The sequence below is a fragment of the Anguilla anguilla genome, chromosome 15, assembly GCF_013347855.1.
Source record: "Anguilla anguilla isolate fAngAng1 chromosome 15, fAngAng1.pri, whole genome shotgun sequence".
Lineage (NCBI taxonomy): Eukaryota > Metazoa > Chordata > Actinopteri > Anguilliformes > Anguillidae > Anguilla > Anguilla anguilla.
The window spans coordinates 23,160,482-23,172,685 of record NC_049215.1 but is presented as its reverse complement, the minus strand read 5'-3'; the positions used below and the strand labels follow the sequence as shown (position 1 = coordinate 23,172,685).

The following is a 12,204-nucleotide window of genomic DNA, read 5'->3' as shown; positions in this document are numbered from 1 at the left end:
AAAACAGGTTCAGCAAATGCGAATGCACCTTCACAAGCACACAGAAACACGCAAACACACCTCTTGTGCTCTATAAAATACAAGTATGAAGCATAGATAACTCAGGCCCCCTAAATGACCACCCAGATGCCAGGCCAGATTGCAGAAAGGTGTCTATAAAAGTGCCTGGTTCTTTTTCACACGTCTGAAATTGCCACTGACCGACTGCCTTGCTGTGTGGTCATAAACCTCACGTGGTACTGTCTGAAACCCCCCCCCTCCCCACTCTGGTCCACTGGTCTGGCCTGCAAATGACTCCCCTCACCCCTTTCTCCTGGACATCTTGCAGCTGTGCACAGTGCATTAGGCGGGAGGGGAGGCTTTTGCCTCCGCTAACCAATTTGAATAGTAATTGCCTGCCTTCGGTCTTGTGGCATTAATCCATCTGCTCGGGACTCTATTAAATAAAGATGGAATTGCCGCGGCTGCTCCCTCTCGCCCGCCGTCGCGTCATCGTCCCCGAGCCTCGCGCCCGCGCGCCGCAATCTATCATCTCTCCCGACTGACTCAGCACCGAACCGGGGGATCTGGGCCCAATTCAATTAACATTTCAGGCCAGCAAATAAAGGAGGAGGGGGGGCGAAGCCTTTTAGGGATCTGAATTTGTGTGTCAACCGGTGCGGTGAAAATCGAAATACGAAAAACAGGGAGAGCTTTTCTGGTGCAAAAATATCTGAGGCGGTCTGCGTGTGAGCGCTGAGCGAGGTGGGGTGGGGTCATTTGTTTGTCTGCCACTTTAAAACAAGAACGGAGGCATCACAAGAAGCTCCTGATGTTGTTAGCTGGAGCACGGCAGAGTGACTGTGCCTCAGCATCTGTTTGGTTATTGTTTCCTGTAGGGGTAGAAGTAGTGACTCTTCCCCCTGTGCCCCGCCCTAGCTGGACCGCTGCCATACCCCTGCCCCGCCCAGAGTCTCTCACCATACATCCTCCGCATCCTCGTCACACTCTGCTCCAAACTGGCAGATGTCACAGGTGGACGTCTCCTTCTGGCTGGTCTCAGCAGAACCCTCACCACCTATGGGCACAAGAGAAGGAGGGAGAGAAGTGGGAGGAGACAGAGAGAGAGAGAGAGAGAGGCTATTACTTATCACAACAGAGAGTAAAAGAAGCACACAGACACACGCACACACAAGCAAACATTTCTTGGCACCATTGCTACCCAGCCAGGCAGAGGGAATTTTACTCGCTGTCATGGAGACGCAGGCACATCCCCCCCCCCCGCACCTCCCCACATCAGAGTGATCTGACCAATGGGACAGCACAGGTGTCCCGTTCGTCCCAGAAGGCGGAATCGGCGTTGTGTTTTCCGTCGCGTGACACGCCGTCTCCGGCTTAATTGCGGCGAGCTTCATGCAGCAGCAGGGCCGATCGATGGCGCTGCTTCACGGGGGAATATCCCGGAGTGAGCTCTGCTCATCATCTCCTTCTCGGCTCTGCGTTTCCCCCGCGTGGCGCTGTCGCCGTAAAACTTTACAAACTCAGGGGCTGGCGGTCCGGACTGTGATTGGCAGGGGCTCCCGCGAGGTGCGCGATGGAGCGACGCCGCGCCCGACCCATATCGCCGTGACTCGGCAGTTTCCTCCGGCTCCCTGCCCTGCAGCACAGTCACTGCAAAATGGCCGCCGTGGAGAGGCCTTTGTGATGCCTGGGTGTCTGTTCCTCCCGCAGTCCTCTCGTCTGCTTCCTGCAGGCTAGACGGCAGAAAGGTCACAGACGGGGCGCTGGAGGACTTTATCTCTGTGTGTGTGTTCTGAACAGCATTTGATTACGTGTTTATTGCTTTTCAGATTTGCATCATATTAAGCTCCGAGTAGTCTGATGGGTGAATTTCCTTTCTTTAGTCAGCGAGCTGCCTTCTTTTCATTCAGTGCCAGCAATTATTAACTGCAAGTGAAATGTACTGTACTTCAGTAGAAAGGGCTTTACAAAGATTCTGCATAGGGCTGTCAGTCAGGCAGAAGTTTTGTCCCCAGCAGTGGCGCTAGGAAATGCCGCTGCAAGGAATTGCTGTTGCGTGATCTGGTGGGTGCTTTATAAATTTGGGATGACTTATAATTTGCCAACCCTCTCTGTTTATAAAACACACGCTGTGAGAAAAATGTGTGTGAACGCCGTACACCAGCCGGTTTATCTTACAGTGGTAATTCATAAACCCGTCCCTTGAAATAAATTCCCGTCTTTGATTTGTGCTCCGAGTCAGACTCTCCTGGGTTTTTCTGTTGAATGAAACGGCAGAACTGAGATTTAAAATATCTTTGGGCACTTCATAAACAAAGCCTGAGATGCAGCCTCACGCACGCATCCTACATCCATGAAGCCCTGATAACTCAACAGTCCTGCTTTTGAGCCGGGGAACAGTCCTTGAACATGCAAATCGTTTCCAGCTGAGTTCTCCTCTCCTAATCTCCCTCTCTCGCAGGACCAAATCCCTGTGGAGACTGCAGAGAAATCCATTACTTTATTACCATGATTTCTGTAATGGCCCGCCGGCATCCTGGTGAAGGATCTTCTGCTGAGTTTAGGAGATTAGGCTACTGTGTCAGTGAATGAGGGAAGAGCTTTCTTCAGAAATGTAAAGAAATGTGCTCGCAAGCTTTACGAAATGTTTCTTATGAAGGGCTCCCTCACATGGTGCCTCCGCTGGCTTGCGACTTTGTGCCATGTCTGATTTTGAGTTGTTTTTATGTCCTGATAAATAACCAAATGAGAATGCAGTAATTATTCTGTGGATAGTTTGAGCTTCAAGGCATGAAGGACCGGTGCTGATTCTTGAGGAAATTACATATCTGTCAGCCTTGGCCTTCTGCTTAGTGGGGTGAGCGGAGTTGAATGTTCTCCTTTTGTTGAATTCCCAGCCTTTGTTTGTACAATGTTGTTACATATGGGTCACTGTGGATAACAGCCTAGCACATGCCTAGCACAGCCTAATGTCCTTGTTCCATTTTTTTTATTGCATTGTGCGGCTGTTGTGTTTCAGATTTTATTCTTATCTACCGCATCCTGTTTTAGTTGAAAATATCCAGTCCTATTCCATCAGTAAATCAATAAATTAAGTTATTTTGTACAGCAGCATTTATATACAGATTGTCTCACAGCTATTCACAGTGGGGAATTTGCTTAAGGGAAGCAAAATAGGAGAAAACCCCTGGAAAAACCCTGATCCCTTAACAGGTGATTGATTTTTTTGAGGATAATGGTTATGAAGGCTATGAAAAGGGAGATTACTCGGGGATCTTGTGACATTCCACAGTGGAGATCAAAGTCCTCCAGACTCCTGAGGTTTAAGGGGCCGTCAGAGGGACATGCTCCACATCGTCAAATCCTCAAAGTGCAGTGAATGGTTCACTGAAAGGACATCCGTTCCACATGGATCCAGGACTTGGGCAACACGCACCCAGTACAAATGCACCCTCATGAAACATCGCTTAACACTATAAAACTATAAAAACTGAGCTGTTATGGAGGCATCAGCAATAAATTCTCCTATAAGGGATGAGTTAAAATAAGACAATTTTAGGGCAGGAACTGCTAACAATGTTATGTTTAATAATGTTTTGCTCGATGGTTAATTCATGAGAACCTCATAAAATGTTTTGTTGGATGTGTCATTTGTCTCAGTAGGAGGATCCATATTACAGTAGAATGCAGAGAAAGATGCGCGACATCTTTAATCTTCCCCAGCTGCTCTGCTGCAGTGGTACTTCCCTCTGTTATGATGGGTTCACTGTACACTATTTCATTCAGTTAGCACAGAGGCCTGGTCATATACGTCATTCGCTAGCTATTTCAGTAAAAAGATGGCTTATGGCCTCTTTGCTGGTTATTAGCTAGCTAGCAGGCTAGAAGTCTAGCTGTCTAACTAGCTGTAGTCAGTAAATTGCATTAGCTGTGCTTGCCAGCTGTTTAGGTATGCCATGTCTATAGCTATCATAAATCAGCTATTATTAAATTCATTGGGCTGTGACTTTCTGTATTTTCAAGTGCTTTTGCTTATTTTCAGATTTTAGTTGTAAATTTGTTGTCATGCCATATTTAGTCTTGTTGCGTCCTTAGTGTTGTTGCGCATTTATATAGAGACTAGCTGTGACCTTATTGAGATTCAGCTTGTGTTCCTGTTTAGTCGTGGCCTCATTTGGAGTCTAGCTTTGTCCTTATTTAAGCCTGTGTCGTCTCACTGTGTCCTTGTTTCGATTCTAGCCCTGTGCGTCTTCCGAAGCGGCACTCTCACACAGACTCTACGATTGGAAAAGTTTCCTTGCCACGGGCGATTAAGATTTTAAAGCTCTTTTCTCCTCTTCCCCGTCTCCCGGGCTCAGTTTTGAGGGCCCTGGAAGTAGGTACAATAAACAGAGCTCTGTGGAAATGTCCCATGCATGCTAAAACTGTCCGCATTGTAGCGTCCCTGCCTGCTGCCTACCTGGACAGATAATCTGTATTTATACAATTCCTTCTCAGTCGAGCCAGGGGTAAGATCTCCATTTTTTGTCTGGAGGCCTACGCTTTCTTCTGCAGAAGTTAATATGTAACCTGCGTAACCTATAATTGCTTTGTGCTTGTTTTTTTCCACCAAGTGTTTTTGAACAGCACTGGCCCAGCCTGCTCCCAATTAGCCGTCTTTTCAAGCTCAACAGAAAGGAGCCGGCGAGCCGTAGTTTTAATTCAAATTGGGCTTTTGTTTCCAGGCCCCTCTTTATATGGTTCTCACCGACACAAGTGCGCAGGGTGGCACAAATGATCTTCTTTTGAGCCGAGATGTTTACACTGTGAATGTGCAACGGCAAAGAAGAAAAAATAAACAAATAAAAGACTTTCTGCCCTCTGTCCCCCTTTGCCTCTTCTTCCTGTCTAGCCCCAGAGTTTCCTTCCTTCGCCTCCTTTCCCTCTCTTTTAACACCGCCTGACGGTCGCACACAACACAACAGAAATCCACAAAGGGGGCTGTAGCATATTCCTGCAGCTATCCCCATTACTCTCATATTATCCCCAGCTAAAAATACCCCAGAAATTATAGCCGAGATGAAAGGATGTGCCGGCTCCCCCCCCGCGTCTCCTCCGGCCTCCGGGAGGGGCGCCCGGCCAGCGTTAGCATTAGCATTAGCATGCGCGGCTGCAGTCCCGTCTCCCGGCGGACCCGTCTCGCTAAACGGCGCTGCTTGAACCAGTAGCCGGCTCTCTCCCGTCGCCCTGGGCTGCTGCCGCTTTTTTCTGCGGTCTTCCCGGCGCTGCTGTATGGATCATGGGTGAGAGAACCATTACGATCCTCTTTACAAGCACTGCCCCCCCCCCCCCCGCCTCCCAACCCACCCACTGCTAAGACTGATGGGAACTCGGTTATGAGCTCCCTGACTACATTTGTGTGAACGCAGTATTCCGGATAATGCTCCACATCCCGGCTATGTTTACATGCTCCATGAAATATGATTGGCCCTGATGTTCCTATATACATGGTAATCACAATATTCCAAATAAGCCCTAGAGGAAAGGCATGGATTTTACAACTGTATTACGTGGAAGACGTTTGCTTTCATTTTACCTTGTTTTTTTTTTTTTGCGCATTTGAAAAATAGCTTATTCCAGACAATCATTCTGAGCAATATCCAATTTTCGTACTCAAAAAGCTTTCTTCTGCACAAAAATCACATTATGCTGATGTTTTTCATAACTGAGAGAAATTTGTCTTGCAGTTTTTCCAAAAAAATGATGTTTTTGGGTTCACCATCACAGCAAGCTAGCGAGTGAATTGTGATTGACCATTACTTGCAAATTAGAATGCACACGCATAAATTTATTTCCAGGGAGGTGGTTCATTCTGAATCACATCGACTCGATATTCTGCTTAATCACCGTGTCTTGTACCAGTTACTCATTCCCAGGATCTTGGCTTAGTTTGGTTTGGGTTACAGTAATATAATGTACATGACTCACGTTATAGTCAGAGTGATTGAATATTCTGGCTAGCGTCAGAATATTAGTGTGCATGTAAATTTAATGAGTGCCGGATGAGCTGCGAATCCGAGTGTTCAGAGACACATCCCCCCCCCCTCTCCCCCCCCCCCTCCCCCCCCCCCCCCCCCAGCCTGTGTGGCCAAGGCACTTTCTGCCTCCATTTCAGAGGCTGCCACGAGCTCCTTCCCTGGGAAGGGAGAACCCGTCATATTGGCAGCGACCGAGAAATGTCCTTGGGGGGAAGCGCTCTGCACTGTGCAAGTGTAAATATTTATGGAAAAGCTGGGAAGAGATTTAGTGCACTGTACAAAGTGTCACCTTGATGCATGGGGACAAAGCAATCCTCCACAGCGGGGTCGGGTAATCTTCCCTCAAATATACGCAGGATGGAAAACCCAAAGCCTTTTGTCCAGGAGAGCCGGATGCATTCAGACAGGAAGCCATTACGATAAAGGCAGAACGTAGGGTGCTTGGAAACTGGAGGATGTGGGAAATTGAACCTTAGCAAGAGCTGGATAGGCTTCTCATGCCTGATATTCAAAGATCAACTATGATCTTTATGCCAGTTGATCGAATCAATCAATGCATCATCTATTGCATCAATCAGACAATAAATCGAATTGAATAATTTTATTATGACCTTTATGATGCTAAATCCCTGTGTCACTGGCTAATGTTGCCTAAGGTTCATAAAGGTTCTCAACATAAATGCATTGGCTGAATAAATGCATAGACCACAAAATCACATACAAAAATATACAAAACACATTATTTGATGTTATTTCTCATTTACATATTCCAAAATCTGACGTCAGCTGAAAGCTAAAATCCAGGATATGTAGTTTTTTTTACTATGATTTTATGCAACACAATATCATTCTTGGCTGACATTAATGACTATTTATTCCATACTGCATCCAAAAGGCAGAGATAAGTCCAAGAATCAATACACTAAAAAATGATACGACAAAAACTTTGCCTCTCTTGGTTCCTAAAATATATCTTATTTTCCATATATCTATTTGAATGTTGGAGAGAATTTGCCTTGAACATTAAAAACAATTGCTTTAACTTAACTACCAAGCTACACAGATAGATATTTATAAAAATCTTTTTATAGAAAACTGGTATTATATGAATTGAGCAAGCGCCACAGGTTATAGATTGTATTAATCACTTTTTCCATAAGAATGGGTTGACATTTTTAATGCAGTCAAGCTGGGGGCCAATTTTTGTGCAAATTCCAATTGTTTCCATTGCCTTTAAGGCACGTTTAGACATATTTAGCATTTCCCCAAAATGTCAGCTTAGTAAAAGATAACGTGTAGCATTTTTTATTAAGTTGAAAAACACATATGTGTACAATTGAAATATGCATTTGCCCTTATCCAGAGATTATTTTAATCATGGAATAAAAATGACAGAAGTCTGTAGACAGATTCTGCAGGCTAAATGGTCATGAAATAGCATTGATTCCAAGAAAGTTTTTCATTAGTCTATGTGGTCAAAGTCGGTCCGATATAGTTACACTTACATTAAAAAAAAGAAAAAAAAAACATACTCTTACCAAAATGCCACAGAACATAAAACAGTGCTGTATAAAGATAATGTGGAAATGCTTAAAATGCAAATGTACTCATTTTAATGATTGAATATATTTAATTAAATTATCATAAAATTATCATTACAATTCTCTAACTTGAGTCGGTGATACCTATGTTGTGAGGGGAAAGATGGATTGCCAGCCACTTGTTATGAATTATTCAGACAGCTGGCACGCTTGTTTATCAAGCAAAAGAAACGAGAACAAGGAGATAAGATGAGATAATGTTTCAGGCTTCTTGATTTCAACTTTACAAGATGTATCTGATGTAAACACATTGAGAGGAAACAGTGAACAGACAGGCCAAACCAAGGTCCAAACTGAAAATAAACTCTTTGAAATTCACAAACATGAAAATAACTTCCTTTGTGCACTCCCCCTGTTGTTAACATGCTTATTACAATAATTAGCAAAAGGAAAAAAAAAACTAAGAATGGCTGTCATCTAGAATCAGCAAACTTCCAAAGTCATGTTCACAACCATAATGGGGAAAATGCCTAGGATTCAGTCAGTTGTCTAGCTCAAGGACCTCAAATTCAGTTTGTGAAGGGCTGCAGTATCTGCTGGTTTTCAGTGTGTTTCAGGACTTCATTTATGTCACTGATTCAGTGAAGAGTCCACACACCTTGTTTCCAAGGTTTTAAACTGGCTCCTGATTGAAAGTACACCATAAAGGCCCACAGACACTGCAGTCCCCCAGGGTCTGAGTTTGAAACCCTTGTTCTGCAAAGGGGATGCACAGAGCTGAAGGGCACCAGGGCATAGATCTGAGCATCCTCATCACACCCACCCACGCAGGTACACGCAAACCAAGGCGCAGATACCTGCCACAAATAGCGCTTTGGGGAGGGGGCATTGGGGTGCACTGTGTCAGTCAACAGAACTTTGATTTAACTTTGTAGGGTTAACAAATAAACAGGCTCAAGGGAATTGAGAAAACAGACGTTTCCTCACTTTTAAGTTTGTAAGCGCTTTTATTAACTTCCAGGCTTGTTGCTAGCCAGCTAATTACTTTTTATGTATGGTCAGTGGAAAGCCATTTAAAACCTGTTCTCATGAGTTGCTTTACTGATTGTGTTGAAGACTGCTAACGTAGGCTAACAGCTGTATTTATTGTACAGCTGATTATGACAGAGGGCAGAGAAACTTGGGCTTGAGCTTGGTTGCATGCTGAAACATTGGGTTTTGTGCATTTATTTGTGGAACTGATTTTGTCTTTGCATTCTGGAATATCTCTAGATGTCTTGTATTTCCCTTTTTTGGGTCATGGAATGTTTAGCTAGGGTTAACAAAGATGTTTTGCTCATGTTTTTTTAAGTTTGTTTGCTAGCTAGTTGGTAAGCAAGGATGGACTGGTTTGTTTATGGTGGTGCAGTGCCCTAGTAAATTGGTGAGTCTGTTCTCAACGGCAGAGCAGTTCTCCCTCATGTCGCTGTTCATTCTGCTGTTCTGGCAGCGCTCCTCACTTGTGTGAATGCTGCGTAGCGTGTACCCATTTTATGATCTAATAATGTCGCCTGTGATCTGTGACATTACAGCAAAGTATGTAACTGTAAAATATGATTTGCGGTTCCAAACATAAAATCACAGTTTTTATTTCTGCCCCAGAATGTCGATGACACGTTTGTGCCTATGCCTACACCCTCCTTCTAACAGACACATCAAGGAACAGATGCCTGTGTACTCATTCTCACACACACACACACACACAACCAAAGAAATGCTATATATTCATATATTCAGCACAGTCCAGACCTCTTTTCACCCCCTGTATTGCTCCAGCGTACGCACGGCAGCCATTTCATTTGCTCCAAACTTCGCTTCTCATGACAGGTGTTTGGTAACTCGGCGATACACTCAACGCAATGGGATGGCAGGACCGGGCGGCAGGAAGGGGCACATGCTCATTTTCCCAGCTGTCACCCCTGTAACAGGATCCCTGGCACGGGCCCGGTTCTGTCCTAGAATATAGCCCTGGATAAGCGCATCTTTTCAGCAAATGAGAGATAAATAATGCATGGCGATGGTGAGCCCTGTTCGCAAAGACACATCTGATCCCACACACCCGTCTTGAGTCTGAGCGGGGTGCGATGCCAAGAATGATACCATCCATCCAAACACACAGCCATCCGTTCTTTCCATCGCTGAAGGGAATTAGACCTCTCTTGGACTGCTTTACTTTAGTCTGACATTTGACCTGCTACGGCACTTAACATTTTGTTGCAGTTTCATGTAATGGCTTCTACGATCGTTTCTGACGAATAGGACCCTATACTGTCTGTGGTCTTTGCCTAACCTTTTTGTATTCACTTTTTGTAGTCGCTCTGGATGAGAGCATCAGCAAACTTTCTAAATGTAGAGGTGCATTATTTAACAGACGTCCAAGGTCGCCAGGTTATCAGGGTTTATTTTCTGCTCACTTTTCGTTCGTGCGGCGGGATTGATCCTGCTGCGTATCTGCCTCAGGGCTGCTACGGCCGTGTCCCTGCTGGGAATCAAATGTGCAACCTTCTGGTTATAAGCCCACTTTCAGACAGGCTGTGGCCCAGGCCAGTGGACCCCCTAATCCCACCGCAGGCGCATGCTCTACCCGTCTGACGGTCCTGCGCTTCCCCTGGTTGCCCATCTGCTGGATGCTAATTAACCCCCAGCGGCTACCCCGTTTCCCTGACCCTCAGACGGGAATCATACCTGAGCTGTGATGGAGCCTGCCAACTTGGAGGGGGAGGGGGGGGGGGGGGTTCACCTGTGGCGGGAAGGAGGGGGGGGCCTGTGTATGCACTGTCTCTGTCCAATCTGCTAGATAATCGGCTCGGCAGTAACGTGTCACGTGGGAGTGAATTCATCCCAGCTGTACTTTCATAAATATGAAGATTCCCTGCAACAGGGATACTCAAATGTGGCCCTTAAGGCCAGTTGTACCCCTGGTTTTATTTTCTACCCAGTAGTTCATTGATTGATTAATGCCACTGATTGGCCAGAGATTTAACTCACCTGGGGTCCCAGGTTTAAATCAATCCTGATAAGAGAGGAAAAATAAAAACCAGCAGAACTACTGGCCTCAAGGGCCCGATTTGAGAATCCCTGCCTTAAACCATCCTCACTCACCCACAGTACACAGGTGCACCCACTCTCCCCTCCCATGCTCATGGTTCACGCCCAATAGATCAAGCTAAATATAAAGAAACACTGAATTCTCGTTTATTTTTTTATTTTTTTTGGGGGGCGGGTGGGTTCTTTCTGAGTCGAGGCAGAAGGCTGTCTGCAATGATCAGGTGCACAGCTGGGGGGCCCCGCTGAAGAACGAGGTCAATCAGCGGGCCGGGCGCTGGCCAGTCGCGGTCCGTGTCAATGGGAGTGGAGCCCCTGCTGTGCGCGCCGCCATTACCGCCGCCCCCACCGCGCGGGCCAATATTACCTCTGCCCCTGCTTTTAGCTCCCGCTGGCCGGGGGCCGCAGTTTGTCCTGCCCGTGCTCCGGGGGGTGGGGGGGGGCTGTTTGATTGCGTCTGTCAATCGAAGAGTGCTCAGACAGGCCCCGGCTGCGGCGAGAAACTGACTCTGCAAGGGGTGGGGGGGGGGGGGGGGTTGAGCCACCGAGCAGCACGGTAGATAAAGGTGCTCGCTATACGGACAGGCTGGGCTCTGCAGGCTCAGCTTCCAGCCTTGGCTGTGTCATTGGCTGTCTGCGAGTGGAAGAGGAGGGTGACGGGACACAGTTTCGCCTCATCCCGCCGGGGGCGGGGTTTGGCTGGCCCGGCTTCCTCAGGCCGTCAGTGATTCAGCTCCTCTCAGTGACGGCGAGCGATGAGCCTCTCCTCAGACCAGCCAGACCAGATGCGTGACCCGTCGAGCGTAAAACAAACGGTGGCCCTCGGGTGAACACATCGGCGCCTTCGCTTGGTCCGCAGTGCTACACACAGCCAGCTCTAGGACTTTCGTGGCCCTAAACAAGAATGTTTGGGGATGAACTGATTGCGGTTACCTAACTGGTCCCGAGGCGCTGTCTGAAGATGCCGTGGCACGCCTTGTCTGGTCCCTAACACCCTGGCCAAATTCCCGACCTGGATCTCTCTAGCCATCCAACCTTCCCCGAGTTTTACTGAGGCAGTGATTTCCTCCCTCTCCACTCAGCTGAGAGTTCCAGGGCTAAAGGACAGGTGCTGTACACTGGCTGAGAATATTGACAAAAAACAACTAAATAAATTATGAACAACATGAACACTTAACTGCAACGCATCTCCTTTCCACTGGCTAATATTCGCCAGGTAAGGAGTATCTACATCGTCTATATACGGACCTATAAACACCATGGGTTGCATATTTATCACAGTGAGAAAGCACCATATTACTGCACTCACTCTCAGACTGCTGCCTGATTCTACCACACCCAACTGTGAATCCCCCACACCCCGATCACACTCTGACTCACCCCCCCCCCCCCCATATCATTTATTCTGTTCCTGGTTTAATGTGAATGGCAGTCTTCCTGGACCACACGCCGTGTCTCAGGCGTGTGGCCGCCGGTGAAGGAGTAAAGATTTTCGCTCTCGCCACAGATCCCTCTCATAAACGAGGGCTGGATTTATTCAGCCCAAGAGGCGAAGCACCAAA

At 46.7% G+C, this 12,204-nt stretch overlaps 1 protein-coding gene across 1 annotated transcript in view; it reads right to left on the bottom strand.

Annotated features, from left to right (window-relative positions):
- tmeff2a (transmembrane protein with EGF-like and two follistatin-like domains 2a) overlaps window positions 1-12,204 on the bottom strand; it is an 83,680-nt gene that overhangs the window by 17,161 nt on the left and 54,315 nt on the right. The window contains exon 5 of the mRNA XM_035394245.1: window positions 961-1,057. Within this exon, the coding sequence (XP_035250136.1) occupies window positions 961-1,057 (97 nt within the window). The remainder of the gene's footprint in view (window positions 1-960; window positions 1,058-12,204) is intronic.